At 38.1% G+C, this 16,855-nt stretch overlaps 1 protein-coding gene across 1 annotated transcript; it reads right to left on the reverse strand.

Moving 5' to 3' along the window:
* Positions 1 to 7,102: 7,102 nt before the first annotated feature.
* Positions 7,103 to 15,337, reverse strand: LOC115923124 (diphosphoinositol polyphosphate phosphohydrolase 1-like). The gene is made up of 4 exons (XM_030983385.1): positions 15,059 to 15,337; positions 13,073 to 13,183; positions 8,524 to 8,653; positions 7,103 to 7,962 (listed from the first exon to the last, which is right to left on the reverse strand). The coding sequence occupies exons 1-4, from the start codon at positions 15,233 to 15,235 to the stop codon at positions 7,859 to 7,861; spliced, it is 522 nt and encodes a 173-aa protein (XP_030839245.1). The 5' UTR covers positions 15,236 to 15,337; the 3' UTR covers positions 7,103 to 7,858.
* Positions 15,338 to 16,855: the final 1,518 nt, after the last annotated feature.

The following is a 16,855-nucleotide window of genomic DNA, read 5'->3' on the forward strand; positions in this document are numbered from 1 at the left end:
GTTGCATATTCTGATATAATTTCAATAGGACAGAAAATCCTGACATGTTTCGATTCTCTAAAGAGTATGAAAGAAGAAAGAAGAATTTCTGTCACAGTTTCACGACTCTTTCGAGATCGTGGGTTGCAAAATTATGATTGAAAAACAAATATTTTTATCCCTATAGTTTCGTTTTATTGTTGAAAACTACAACTTAACGTCAACCTTGTACTGGCTTATTAAGCTCGAATCTATAATAGTATACAGTGCGTATCTATATGCATATTGTTGACATTTCTCGAAACAAGATGGGGAAAAGAAAAACAAAATCTATAGCTTCCTGAGTGAGCTGCCAAAGGGATTACCCAACAATAAAGTACCAAGTACGACTCTTTTCATATCGTGGGTTTGCAACCGTTGCATAATTATGATTGAACAAATAAATGTAACCCTTGTTTCGTTTTATTGTTGAAAACTACCAATAAACGTCAACCTTGTACTGGCTTATATTGACAATAAGCTATACAAGTTAATGAGTTTTCTTTACTTGTCCTTATCATTTGACTGCTTTATTATAATTCCATAAGCTCGAATCCATAATAGTATACAATGCAATATCTATATGCATATTGTTAACATTTCTTTTATTCTCGAAACAAGATGAAAAACACCACAAATTTCTATCACAATTTCACGACTCTTTTCAAATCGTGGGTTGCATAAGTATGATTGAAACAAAAATATTGTATCCCTATTGTTTCGTTTTATTGTTGAAAACTACAACTAAACGTCAACCTTGTTCTGGCTTATACTTACAGTAAGCTATACAGGGTCAATGAGTTTTTCTTTACATGTATTAATCGTTTGACTGCTTTATTATGAGATTCTATAAGCTCGAATCCATTGCATATTGTGTCACATTTCTTTTATTATCCAAACAAGATGAAAAGACATTTCTATCACAATTCACGACTCTTTTCAAAAAGTAGGATGCAACCGTTGCATTATGATCAAAAACAAATATATCGTACAACTACATATTCGTTTTATTGTTGAAAACTACAACTAAACGTCAACCTTGAACTAACTTATACTGACAATAAGCTGTATAATTATGGTATCATTGGGCAGAAAACAATTTACTCTTTGTCACGAAATAGATTTCAAGGTCATATTGGTGATGAATTTTAAATCAGGAGCTACCAGAATGGGGTGCACTTTTTTATACGCACTGAAACGCACATTTGTACCCACCAAAATGTTGTCGAAAGGAATTGTCAACAAAATTATTCCTTCGGCAACAATGTATATATTCGCCTATACAGTGCGTCCCAGAAAAACGAAACCGAAATTTATCGATGTTTTATCATAACTTAATCACAATTATATTAATAATGACACATATTATTTGTAAAGCTTAGATCCTCTTCTTTCATTTGATGCAACTCATGATGCATATTTCACGCATGAGGTAATAAAAAACAACTTGAAGAGAGAATACCAACAGGTCATTTGGCGGGCGATATCTGAATTTCAAAGAGAAAATCACATTTCTAGAAAGTTCATTTTTGCTTTTTCATATGACAGGATATGGTTTGTTTTAAAATTATGCATGCTTTTCCATAACTTGATAACACGATTTCGTTTTCACTGGCTGCCTGCCGTAGCAACAGAGTTGACAAAAGTCTTCAGAAAATGAACTTTCTAAAATGTGATTTTCTCTTATTTTTTTGTGTGGTATTTACAACACTTTCTATATTAGTGGCGCAAAATAAAACTTACCCCCTTTCTTCCCCCGGTCTGGCCATGGGGGCTTGAAAAATACCCCCTTAAAGAGAAGGTTTAGTTCTGGGAAGAGGTGAAAAATAATTTGTGAGCTTTATCATTCTTATTATGCAAGTGTGGAAGAACATCAGATAAGACATGTTTCCCTGAAAAGCATGGCTCTTCAAATGCCTTATATATTCTAAATATGTCATGTAACTCGTAAAACTCGGGGGGTAGGTTTTTTTACTCCCACGTGTTCGTGTAGTCCCCATATATCTTTCTGTGTACAGTGTTTGTAACTTTACCTAGACTTGGCCAAATTTCTTATCATTTTGATGATTCCAGAACCTTGCAATACACACACATTCTTATATGCTAGATGATCAACCTTTTCTGGTCGATTTCACACCGTTACTTTCACAATGCAATCGCATGACCAGAACTCCAACTTCATCTCTACGCAACGCAAATGACCCCTAATAATGGGTAGGGGTTTCTAGACTTAAGCGGCACACCCCCGTCCAAACCAAATCTGAGTATCCCCCCGGATGCTAACAGTATTATATTTGACTGAGAACCCCGGGCATTATGTTCTTCTATAATTTCATCCAGAGTTGGTATCGGCATGGTAGCGACGTGGTACATGGAACCAAAGAATCGACGTGAAGGAACTTCTTTCTAGCGATGGGAAATTGACAGAGTCCATCGACGGTTCGCTCGTCATCGCCGATGTGCAGAGGCTTCAGGCAGGGAGATACGAATGTCGGGTCGACGGCCAGACCAGAGCTGTCTACAGGGTCGTTGGTAGGTCCATGGTGGATCTATTTTTTTTTCTTCATTGGTTGAGTAGGGGGGGGGGCCAGTTCCGAAGCAAAATGATGATGTTTACTCAAGTTTGCTTGGGTGGGGGGGGGGGGGGGGGGGGGGGGGGGGTGGGGGGGTTGCACGGGCCGATTGAACTCCTCAAAAACATGCATCAATGAAGACGTTCGTTCAAACAGAATTTTGTGGAAAATGGCTTTGCAGGATATCATGTGTTGTTTATAACGCCTTTTTTTTTGTCTTTGATGTCGTATAATAATGAAACGCTTCTCCTTTTCTCCTTCCTGCTTTCAGTGTTATTTTTTTTTGTAATCCACACTTCTAATATTTGTTTATATCCAAGTCATTTATTTATCTCGTTCTCCCTCCATTTTTCTACTTCATGCCGTTTAATATTTGTTTGGAAAGCGGATTAAATTTGTTTTATTTTGGTAATTTTATTATCAAGCATGACATTTTTTTTTCTCTCTCTCTCTCTCATCCTCTCTCTCTCCTCTCTCTCTCTCTCACTCCTCTTCTCCTTGTAGTCATTGCCAGTTTAGCTGCCACTCAAGAAGGTGAGATAAAGCTCTTTTTTTACATAGACCACTTTTAGTTGAGGATTTCCTTCAGCTATAATAACAAAACAAAAAATCAACCTAAACAATTTCAATAGCCTCGTACTTGTGTTACCCCATTAAAATTTGCAAACATGACAATGACGTATTCAATAATCCGAATTTTTATATAATTTCTATGAGACATACAACAGGGGATTGAAATTGCCCTTGTATTGAGTAGATATTTCGAGAATAGATGAGATCGTGTCAACATCAAACAAAAATAAAATCAACAACATAATGACAAAGTAAAAAAAACACAGATCCCTGTAGGCCGAATATGGAATCGCATGATGTAAGTTTTCATTTACACTACATGTTTGGTTGTTGTTTTGGCTTCATTAATTAAGGTCATGTTTAAAAAGTTTCTCATCGTTCTTGATTTTTTTTCTTTCTTATCTGTATGGTTGTCGAGGTTGTTGTTGATGCTGTCGGTTGCTGTTGCAGTTGTTGTTTACGTTATTGTTAAGTCATTGTAATCCGTTTATAAGATCAGTCTAAATATCTTTCTATCTTTCATTCTCGATAAATAATAAGGATCTACATTGTTTGGTATGTTTTCTTCGGCAGATATTTTGAAATCCATAGTGATTCTGGCAGGCGTTCTCGCGGGATACTTCGTCTTGTTTGTGATCATACTTGTATCGAAATATTGCATAAGGATGTGCGCTAAAAAGAAGAGACGGAGATGATGCTCGTTCGAAACTAACTGGTCTTGGAGACGAATTACCGCGTAGACATGAGGTGGTGGGGAAGGCGCAGTGCTGGGTGAGAAGATGATGATGATGATTCACAGCAGTTAGGCGCCATAACTATGTCTGTTTCAAAAACATTCAAAGGCGCGAGCTACTCCAATAAAGTTAGCATTTAAATGTCTGTAGGAAGATGTGAGTTTTTGAGAAGCTTTGAAGTGGTCAAGGTTGTCAATTTCGCGAATAGATGATGGGAGGAATTCCACAGGCGAGGAGCAATAGAGGGAAATGCTCGGTCTCCTTATCCCTTGAGATGAGTAATTTGGAGAGTAAGGCCAGATGAGCGAAGTCCAGGGCGAAGATGACGCCGCTCGATAAATATGACACATATCCAGGAGCCCACGGTGCCTAGTTTGCAGCCCAGAACTCTCTGATAATTTGACACTTAGCCACAATTCCCAAAACCTTGATTAGGCCAAGCTCTGTCAGTCTCTGGCTGTGTCAAAGAAGAGAAGTACAATGAGGTGTTTCATCAATTGATTTCGATTTTAAAAATCAATTTTAAGCTAAAATCCATTTTATTTTTCTGGATGAAATAATCGAAATCAATTTCAGGCCTTTAAAATCGATCGGATCGATTTGCAGATCATTTTGTTAAGGCTTGATGAAATACCCCCCTTAGCTTACATGTGTACCACTATCATGCAGTAGGTTCACAGTGCAGATTGCTACACACGATACCCCCCCCCCCCCCCCCTTTCCTTCTCTATATCACTGAAAATACCTTTAATTATTTCAGAAGTTGACGACTTCTGCACTGGCAGTTATGTCATTAAAAAAGGGACAACTGTGTAATGTGTTGTTGTAACCTTTCTAACTGTTACATTACTGTCAAGTATTAACCTCAACTTGTACCGAAATAAGGAAAGTCAGTTATTACAAGTATCGACGATATCCTGTACATGTAGTTCTACAGGTGTATATAAATTACACAGAGACTATAACAAATATTCAGTCAACTCTTGTATGTTTTTTGCATTGATTTTATTTATGCATTGCCACTGCAGCTGGTAAAACATATTCTTCTTTAGATATATATACAAATAATATACATGTACATGGAAATTATTATCATACATGTATGTAAGTTTGAGCAATTCACGTCTAGAACAATTGTTACCGCCATACATTATTTGTTACAGATTCTACATCTTTATGTACGTATGTCAAATTTTCTTGCAATAAAATTGATTTTCGATCCAGTTGCTCTCTTTCTTTTGTTGATATTTGTATTAATATTTAATCAGAAGTGGAAAGTGTTACCGTTTTAGATTTAAAACAAACAAACAAATAAACAAAAGTGCCCCGTGCATAGAAATTCTCCTTCTACAAGAATTTGTTTTTCTAGATATGTACCTAGTACTGACAATTCTTTATTGAAGGGAACTTAAATATAATGCATACTAATGGGGGCCTGCCTTCTTTTAGATGACTCCATAACATGCATCTACCTGTACATGTGGGAGGGCAAGGCCAAGGTATTTCAAGATAAAAAGAATTAAAAGATGACATTTCTGACACATGTATTTGTACGATAACGGTCCCTCATTGTTTTGTTATGATAACAAGATGTGAAATTCTTATAGAAGGCCAGGAATGATCCGTAGAATGATATTGACCTAATGATAACAAAGTTACAATTTTTTAATACAAATAAATAAAACCTCCAACTTATACCAGTGGTGCCAATTAAGAATTCCAAAAACTACTCACATGTAAAATCAAAGTAGAGTGTCACTATCATGAACACACAGTGTAAGACAAATAACTATTAAAAAAAACTCTTGAGGTTTTTCTTGCTTTAGAATAATGAATTAAGAAATTATACAAGAAATAAATATAAATCTGAATGGAAATTGACAATGATCTGTAATTCGTATCTGGTGCAATTGGTGCTCTTGTTCAGCCTACATGAGAAGCCAATAAATATGAACACACTTTTCAAAGAGAACCTGAAAGAAATGACACATTCGATTTGTATACAAGGTTTCAAACTACATGTACTACATGTATGCAAGGTCTTGATAAACTGATGTTTCAAAAGGAATTATCTTTGGACAGCAATAGACATGTGAACACTTCTAAGAAGAAAACCAACAGGTAAATTCTGTAAAATTATCGTCAATATTTACTGCCACATGACCCAGCAGATTTGATATGATATCAGACAGTTGATGATCTGCCCTGAATGCTCTTGGTTAGGCTTGGCAAAGTGCCAGGAGGAAAGCACAAACAAAGTTGGGACTATACATGTACATTTTACAGAGTACAGTACATTTACATTGTACAGTGTAAGTAGCCAACATGTTAAGGTACATGTACATGCCCACATTATAAATTAATACCCCGGTAAATTGAAATTTGACACTCATGGTCAGTCCAGGTCAAGTTTACCCAGGAAATTAAACCAACGTCAACAAATACATTGAGCGGATTTAAATTGTTACACCCTGTAAGTGGTACCGCACTACACTGGTAGAAAACAAATACTGGTCAAAGAATACCGCTCAAGGTTTCTCATAAACATGCAAACCAATACCAAGTGTATGTAGATTCATTGAGAAGTACAGGCCGTGTTGTCTTGAGGTCAAATGAATTATCAAATCAATAATAAGAACAATAACCGGTCAAGTTGGTCAACCTACAGAGACTTTTTAAAAGCTTTCAATAGGTGAAGAAGGTCAAGTGAACACAGCTTCCTTTTATCTCTCGTCTACATAAACGCAAACAAGATAATGTATCAAGTTCTAATATAAGGGTATTATGGCCCATCCAAGCATAATCAATATAATTAATGCCCTACACATGTACATGTACCTGTAGTGTACTTCACATGCATCAAATGTACATACATGTAGTATTCATTTACAACCATTGAAATCCTCTAGCTTTTGTTCAAGCTTTAATGACATGTATGTACATGTACACATACTGTAGCACACACTGCAACGCATGTGCAAAGGTACTGATGAAGAATACACAAGAATGAAACCAGTATTTCCTCCTTGTTTCTTGAAAACAATATGGGGATAGATTATGTATTGAACACATCAATGGCAGATCCAGGAAATGATTTTGCATGATTACCATGGTACAAGAAAGTTGGCTTGGAACATAAGGGCAGCCCTACAACAGTTGGAGCAAATGGCCTTCAAAAGTACAATTTTTATTCTCTCTCCCCCCCCCCCCCCCCCCCCCCCCCCCCAATCATTAGCACAAAAGTTATGGTATATCAATTTGCAATGTCTGCTAACTCTGCTCACATGATCATCCAATCATGTAGAATATATTTATGTACATTTAATTGTATGTACAATGAAAATGAGGCTGAGTTTAGAAGAGGAGTTGTCCATAGTAATGTACATGTAGTTATGAGTTGGCTGAGGCAGTCTGTAATGCAAGGTATTCACTAAAAGGTATCCAGGGTGTCTCCAAATGAATTGATCCACTGTCAACTTTCAAAAGTGCAAAGATTCCTGTCCATGCTTAGCACCAAAAACTGCAACGTCAGGCTTTATATCTAATCTGACTTGAGCGAAAGGTAAAATGAATGAAGTCATTGTAAACAAGTTGCAGATAAATAGGAAGGGAGTCAGTTCTTTCCCAGTGTTTGAATGTTCACCATCATTCTGTTATCAAAACTCTTTGGCAGAATGTACACACACATCAGTTAGCTTTAGGCAGTGGGACTGTGAAGAGCTTAAACTTTAAACCAGGGGGATGTGCTGATAACCAATCACAAGCAAGGATTTCAGTAGCTTATAACAAAAACTGTCATTTGTCACTGATGACAAGTTTTGTGAAACGTCCCCAGGATCTTCGCTGGTAACCAGCTCCTGCTCTTTCTCACAGACACTGCATGTTGCTCCTGAAGAAACTTTGGATGATGATGGTGACATCTTTAGGCTTCACCCCCTCGGATGAAACCCCCGCCGCAGATCATCTTGCTGCTATGGCAACCTGCAGATACTGATCCTGATACGGCTTGTACTCTATGAGTCTCCTTGATGCCTCCTCCACAGAAAACCACCTTCGACATCGCCCTGGAGTGTAAATCGGGTGCAGAAACAAACAAATGAATAAAAGATAAAAAAAACTTGATGCATTGTTGTTGGCACTGCCAATGTGTGCCATATCAAGAAGTTGAATATATGTCTTGTTTATTATTTAACCTTCTCAAGTTTAGGAGGAAGTCAAGGAGAGTGGTACTGGTCAATAATTCTCATTCTTGATCTTCCAAAGAATTGAACTTTTGAGGCCTACTGGGGGTGTACAGGGACAATAAAAAGAGGATCCCTTAATTTAACAGGGGAAGTGGTATCTACACGTACATGTAAACAGATATATTCCATTGAGTCAAGAAAGCATGATTGAGAGATAAAGTGATTGATATATTTAGATGCATTTATTTATTCTTCTTTTTATTTATAAATCTATTTCTCTGAGTGATTGGTTGATCATTCATTAATCAATGCATTCATCTATTCATTTACATGTACTTACTTATTCATTCATTTGTTTATTTACATGTGTTCTCTATACATTCATTCTTTATACACACATTACATAAGTCATGGAAGGTAGATCTTTGTAACATAGCTTACCTATCCTTTCTCGATCTTCCCAAGAATCAAACTCTTCTGTAACTACTGAAGCAAACACCGACGTTCTGTGCTTGTTGGATGCATCTACAAAGTTACCCACAAAGTTCACCAATCTCGAACTCACACCCGCCTGCAAAGAAGGACAAAATGGGAAGAAAATATCTATTAAAGAATTTTGTTCGATTTTCTGATCAGGAGACAAGTTGCGAAGGCATGCATGCATACTTTACCTGAATATTGGACGAAATTTCTGGTCCTGAGTGATTTATTGTCTTTTTATGGCAGCTCAGCTACAAAATGTACATGTGCAACTGGGATAATAATATAATACTTTGCATTAAGTGCAGTGGAGTATATTTGTATGAAGCTGCAACTATATAAATTATAAATGGCAAAAAAAATTATCATCATCATAATCTTAATTTCTACCTGATTTGTGTAGACATGAATCAATGCTTCTTGATATTTTATTTACAAAATGTATATGACTATGAAACAAACTACTAAACACTTTTAATATTGCTACACTGTAAGTTGCTGTAAAATTAAAAACAACAAAAATTACAATATTAGACTAATGTTAATGTATTATGATATCCCATTTTTTGATGATTGTAAACAATTTCTAGCTTCTTTTGAAGGACAAAAATTAAACTTAATGTACAATGTTAAGCCCCAGTCCCATATAAAGCCGGACCAGCACGGACGAGCACGGACCACTCCGGACCATCCCGGACCATGGTCTGGGGTGATCCGGGATGGTCCGGGATGTTTTGTTCAAAAAAATGTGATGCTTTTAAAACTACAGTCCCATATACGTCCCGGACCGTCCCGGACCATCCCGGACCCCATCCGGGGTGATCCGGGATTCGGTCCGTGTTGACACCGTGTTGGCACCGGGGTGGTCCTGGATGGTCCTGGATGGTCCTGGATGGTCCTGGATGGTCCTGGGCGGTCAATAACTCACTCCCGGACTGCCACGGATCAACACGGACCGCCCCGGCGCCACTACGGATGACCCCGGACCCAGCACGGTGGCTACACGGATCACCCCGGATCAAACTATTGTCCCGGACCGTCCCGGACCACCCCGGCAGTTTTTGACCGTCAAAAACATCCGGGGTCGACTCCCGGACCGCCCAGGACCATCCAGGACCATCCAGGACCATCCAGGACCATCCAGGACCACCCCGGTGCCAACACGGTGTCAACACGGACCGAATCCCGGATCACCCCGGATGGGGTCCGGGATGGTCCGGGACGGTCCGGGACGTATATGGGACTGTAGCTTAAACAGTTAAAATGTATTCTTTTTTTCTAAATGGTAGATTTTGTTATGATTTGAAATGAGAAATAGCTCAGCTTAATGAAAAACTTTATCACACAAATTCATCATAAGGTGAAGCAAAATATGTCAAAAGAAGCTTTCTAACAGAAAATTGCAGCTCTGTACAACAGTAGCTGCTAACAAATCAATATTCATTAGCTCCTTCGCTGACAGCCAATCAAAAGATTCGCCTTATGAATAATGCATATCTATGCAGCAAAGAATGATTATCCGACGGTTCTTTGCCGTAGTCTAAATATCAGGGGGTAGTAGAATCGGTGGATAGATGAATACATAAGCTCTTCATTCAGCGAGCACACAAAAGATATAGCAAAATACACACGGGGATCCCCACACAGCACTGTAGCAAGACTAGTCATAACACTTGCTGTGCATGTGATCGCCATGTGGGTAAGCAAGTGATGTACACAAAGCAAGTGCGCATGTCCATAGTATTCCCGTCATACGTCATCTCTCTCTCCCAGGTAGCACTATAACCGGGGGATCCCAACCTATTGCACTAAATGGTTCTAGATCCGTGATTTCATAACAGGGGATTTTCCCTAGCAATAACAAAGGAAAGAGTAACATCTTTATTTTGAACTGGCGATCAGATATCTTGACCAATAAATAATCAAATAACTTGGTTCAATAGTTACATTTTTAACGTTACTTTATGAATGTCGATTAGCATTTAATGGTATTTTCTGGTTCCATTTATCCTTTCAATGTTAAAAATTCACATTTGATTGTAATATATTGAGGTACTTTTTGATTGGATAATAAAACTTCAAACTCAAACTCAACTCGATGAAAACAATTTTTTTAAGGTTTCACTCAGAACAGAATTGAATTTTTTTTTTTGTTATAGTTCGTACTATACTGGGCTTACTATACTGTTTTGACGGGCCTCCATGTACATTGTACACACAGCACAGCAAAAATTACTTTGCATTTTTCAGACTTGGCTACATGTACAGACAGGTGTACAATGTGTATTTGTCATGTATTTTAAAACTGCATGATGTACTGTACATGTCTGGAAGACAAAGAAACATTTTGTAATGTTTATGTTTAACCCTGCTAAAAAATACATCCTGATTGCCTGGTTTATCTTATCTTTAATTTTCTTTGAACGGGCAGCAAAATATGTTAACACCCATACATTTATCATCCATCAAAGTCAAATAAAAACAGAGGAGCTACTCATCTATCTTGTCTGTCTATTTGCTCACTTCAAATCTCAAAGGTGTGCCCCTTTGAACTTTGTATTTCCACTTGAGGCACTGTTCATAGCATAATTTAATAGGAACAGTCAACGATATACATGTAAACAGTACAATGTAGGTATGCGTGTATCATGGCTGTATAGGTGAATTGCTGTTTGGGCTACAAGTATAACTAAATTGTCTAATACCAAATTAGTTTATTCCTATATGGTCTATATCCAGCCCGTCTACTATCCAAACGGTCTCATAATCATTTTGCCTACTTATCATTTGGTCTAATGACCATTAAGGTTAATAGCTACATGTTTTTGGTCTAGTTTCCATTTGGTCTAATCTCCAATAAGTCTACTACCCATTTGGCCTGTCGCTCATTCGGTCTAACTGCCAAATTTTTCAAAAGTTGTAATTATAAAGATTCACAATTCCAAAAATGTAATTCCATTTAGTTCTATTCCTGTACAGGGTAGGGCTGCACCTATTTACGAACCTTTAACATAACAATCCTATTTCAGTTTCGGAATAATGAACCGTTCAGAATATCAAAATGTAATTCCCTTCAATTCTATTCCTGAAGTAGCTGTACACTGTACGTACTCTATTTACAAACCTTCCGAATAGCAAACTTTAACCGTATTTCAGTTTCAGAATCATGAACCCTTCAGTCTTAAGATTCAGATAAAAAATCCTCCCAAAAGTCGCTACAAATGTTTGGAATTTAGAACCCTACATGTATTTCATTTCAGAATTACCCTGTACTGTATGAACCTGGCTATGGGAAATCTCTGTTTCGGAATTACGATTTACAAACTTTTGGAATTATGAACTTTCAGAAAAAAACAAGTTGTCTACTGATACAGCAGCGCAGGTATTTTCAAAATCATTTAAATGGAGGAACTACAGCCTTCCTTCACACATGAAAAAGCCCAAGGTGATCTTCAAAACTGCTCATCCAATTTTAGAAAACAATGGTGGTTTTGCTTGCCTGCTCTCAAACCATTGGGAGATGAGGGAAGAGAAGGGAAGAAGTGGAGAGGCACAAAGGGGTGAAGAGATGGGAAGAGGATAGATGGGCCTGAGGCTGAGGCTGAGGCTAAAGGGGGGGGGGGGGGGTCAATAAGAGGGAAATAGGGAGAAGGGGAAAAGGAGGAAAGAGAGGCAATGAGGGGAAATGGGAAGGGGGTAAGGGAAGGGGGTAAGGGAAGGGGGTAAACTAGGGGAGGGGGTAAACTAGGGGAGGGGGTAAACTAGGGGAGGGGGTACTAGGGGAGGGGGAGATAACAAACAGAAAGAGCGGGTATGAGAGGGTTAGAGCAGAGAGGGTCAGAGAGGGGGAAATGGTCAAAGAAGAGCAAAGGAGGTGGCTAGAACAGGGGAAAAGTGGGCTCAAGCGTGTCAACAAAGGGGAAACAAGGGTAGAAGAGGGGACAAACTGGGGTATCCCAAGGTGATCTTCATAAACATAGCTTTCCTGCTTATCCAATTTTAGGAAACAATGGTAGATTTGCTTGCCTCTCTTAAACCATTGGGATATGAGCCTGAGGGAAGAAGTGGAGAGGGGGGGGGGGGGGGGGGGGGGGGGGAGAGGGGGGGGGGGAGGGGTGGCAAAAAGGGGTGAGAAGATGGTAAGAGAAAGAAAGATGGGCATGAGGGAGGGGGAAGGGGTGAAGAGAGGGAGGGAAGGGGTGAAGAGAGGGAGGGGGAAGGGGTGATGAGAGGGAGAGGGAAGGGGTGATGTGAGGCAAAAAGGAGGAAAGAGGGGCAATGAGGTTAAAGAGGGCAGGGGGGGGGGGGATAACAAAAAAAGGGGGTAAGCAGCCGGGTATGAGAGGGTTAGAGGGTCAACGAGGGGAAGGGTCACAGAAGGGCAAAGGAGGTGGCTAGAACAGGGGAAAAGTGGGCTTAAAAGTGTCAACAAAGGGGCAACAAGGGGGGAATAGGGACAAACTGGGGTATCCAACTTGAAAGTCACTGAGAATGACAACAATTTACTCACTTCCTCTATTAGTTCTCTGACAGCTGCCACGGCTGGTGTTTCATCAGGTTCGAGGCCACCGCCTGGTATCACCCATAAATCTTGACTTGACTTGCTAGACACAAGCAAGACCTGTGGTACAGGAAGAAAATATACACAAATTGCATCACTTGCCAAGAAAATAGATATTGATGTCATTACATGTAACTTCATGTTTGATAAACATACATGTACATGTTGTAACTTAAAAAGGAAGAGTTTAAATTCATGTACATGTTGGTACATGCTAGTTCAGTAGTTGACTCAACTGTGCATGTAGCAGTTAACTTTTTTCTTCGAAATTATTCTGTTTTCTCTTAACAAATTAGCAACAATTCATTTTATTTTACACTCATTCATAATTTTTATGTAGTTAAATGGGAGTACCCATACTGCACTGCCCTGAGTGCCCTCCTATGTTTTTTGTTTGTAAATATCAATTAAAGGCAGGGATATGAAGAGAGGACTCAAAGGAGTGGTACATACACTGTACTGTATGGAAATGTTTTGCAATTTCAAGATCCATAGCAATCTAACAAAGTAACAACTGGTACAAGTCGAATGATGCAAAAGAGAGATAGCTAAATCGCTTTTTAAAGACATTTCTAAAACAATAAAACTGTTTTGCACCATAGGATTTTCAGACATTAGAACTTTCCTTGTCTTGTTTTTATTCAGTTTTTGAATTGTTTTGGAATTTCAAGATCCATAGCAATCTAACAACTGGTACAAGTTGAATGACGCAACAGAGAGATACAATGTACACCTGTAGATAAACAGTTTTTTAAAGTTTTAAACACATTTCAAAAACAATAAAAGTTTTTTGCACCATAGGATTTTAAGACATCAGAACCCTCCTCCTTTTGTTTGTATTCAGTTTTGTTCCCAGATTTCTTTGGACATTCATTTTTGCTAATAGTTTGCAGTTTCAATAAACACACACGGTGACACACAACCAGTGCGTTTATCTTCATCACCTTGAAGCAGCACTTTAATACTTACTCTGGAAGAAGAAACATTTGTTTTCTTCACAAGAAAATAAAAGAACATAGATCTAGTGTATCTTGAAATAAATATTTAGATTGTTGAACCCCTATGCCATGACTGAGTAAAGACAGGTAGGCCTTAGAATATCTAGACCACTGAGTCTGACTCTGAGGCTCTAGATCTCTCATCTAGATCTAGAATCTAGATCTAGACTAGATTCTATAATAATAATAAATGCTATGTCAATTATGTCATCACTCTTTTTTTTCTTTCTTTCTTTCTTTTCAAACAAAATAAATGTTAACAAAGCCTGGATTACTTTACAACATCCGAACACTAGGCCTAGACGATCTACTATTTTGCAAAGCAATTTCCTTTTCCCTCTCTCAACGTCGCGTCAAAACATAGGTGTCGCACCCGTGTGTATGTAATAGCGATTTGACCATTGGCGATATGAGTAGTGTAAGCTAGGCACGTAGACCACCGCCATACAGAAACATACCCGGCCGTCTGGCTGGGCGCTCCGCACGTGGAAGATCTCTACAGGCATAAGAAGAGCCGTGGGGCGCAGAAGGCGAATGGGATGAGAGGGAGAGGGGCCTGGTTTAACATTGACAATGTCCATAGATACAGATAATATTCAAACCACCAAGATCTCGAATATATGCAAGTCGTGTCTGATGTTAAAACAATGAATTTTAGGTCAAATATGAATAGAATACAAAATCAATCATCATGCAACCTTTTTCAACTCAGCTCAGGCTTCAGTTCAGATAAATTTTCAAAACATGGAGCTAAACAAAGATGCATGCAAAATCCAATAGACTACCAAATTAACAATTAAAATCTAACATTTTCCCCAGCCCTCACAAAACACATCTTAATAATTTCTTGAACAGTCTACCACATGGATTTTAAGGTCTAGCTTTGATAGTTAAATATAATAAATTGAAAAATAAAAATCCAATCAAGCTAACTCACCTCATTCTTTGATTCGTTTCGGAAGCACAGACAAGCGGCTCGTTTCCTTTTGCCATCCGGATAATAAGTCCGAATTTGATTCAGTTTATACTGGTTAATGGTAGAATCCTTTGAACCAACACCACTTAGCATGCTTAGAAGATGGTGGGTTTTAGGTGATATTGTATCACAAGGCATTTCGTCAGCTACAACATGCAGAATTTCTGCAAAAATGTTGACAAATTCGACAAGAAGTATTCCTCAGTTGCTCAATCCCGATTATTTGTGTACATAATAATCCTTAATTTACGTACGTACGTACGCGCGCGCGCGCGAATTGAAACCGTACGCGTGAGTACACAACCAACTAGACTATTATGTTGTCGCTGATTGGTCAATTGCAGGTTATGTGTCTAGGAGGGGTTGCTTAAATTAAAATAGGATGACATGGACTATATGATTTTTTGTCATTTCACATTCCTGTACATGATTGTAAATAGCCAGTTGACATGATTGTAAAAATCAATTCAACACAATTAATACAATATTTCACCCTCACCCTCATTGCCCATAGTATCATCAGGTGATAAAAACACCAAAATTGACACAAAGGTTGAGCCATCTTGAATTCGTTCATTATTGCACCCATGCAGGAACGTAGCCAGAGTTAATGTTTGGGGGGGGGGGGGGGGAGGGGCACTTACATGTAATCGATCGAGGTAAAAAAAAAAATGGTCAAAAAGTTCAACCGATCTTGGAAATTTTTGTGCCCCCTACCGGTTTAAGTTTTTTTCGGGGAGAGAGGGGCTTGGGAACTTGAAGTGGGAGGCTAGAGCCCCCCCCCCCCCCATAACCGCTTGTACATCTTACACGGGGCACTTGAACATGATTATCGTCAAAGGTGGATAAGCTAGGTGCCCGGATTTACAAAATTATGAAGGGTAAAGGTCTACACATTTATACCAAATTAAATTTGATCCGATGTGATAGGAAGAATAGGACTGACTATAATTATAAAGGTTGAATTTGCAATTTTCCTACTCACTTTTATAATTATTTTCATTACTTATAATGCATTTTATGCTATGCCTCGTGTATTCTTTCTGGACTTTTCGTTTAATTTGTGCATACGATGTAAACAATTTTTTTGGGGTAATATTCCGTGCAAATGATTAAATGATAATGATGAAGATAATGATACAAATTTACTAACAATAGTAATGATAATAATAATAATAACAATAATAATAATAACATTGATAATAATTATGATAATGATAAAATATAATTACATTGATAATTACCTTTGACAATTTCTTTTTGTTTTGTTGTTGTTTTTCTTTTTTCCCCTATCATTTTCACCTGTAACATAATTACATTTTTTTTTTTTTTTTTACCTCTGGTATATTTATCCCAGGTGTATTTTTTAACGGTCTATCTTACCTCTGTAAAATATCCGTCATTTTTACCACCGATATAGTCTCTGACATTTTTTTACTTGTAACGTTTTTTACAAGTCTGACATTTTCACAACTAATATTTTTTTAGACTGGCACCACAAATAATTCCGTTGAAGATCTAGTACAGGAAACTGACATGTTCTTTGAATGAACCACTCAATTCACTCTTTCAGGTGTTTGGTTTTTTGTCAGAACCCTGATACCCTTGCTTATAGATGCTCTGTAAAACAAGGCTTGTCCACCTATAGGGCATAGTTATAGTTGGCATGACAGTGGGAAGTGCATGATATCAAGGAGATTTATTTGCTGTCCTCATGTTATTCTAATCGCAATGTAGTGATTGTGTTTTTGTTTGTTT

Source organism: Strongylocentrotus purpuratus, unplaced genomic scaffold, assembly GCF_000002235.5.
Source record: "Strongylocentrotus purpuratus isolate Spur 01 unplaced genomic scaffold, Spur_5.0 spur5_scaffold_13, whole genome shotgun sequence".
NCBI lineage: Eukaryota > Metazoa > Echinodermata > Echinoidea > Camarodonta > Strongylocentrotidae > Strongylocentrotus > Strongylocentrotus purpuratus.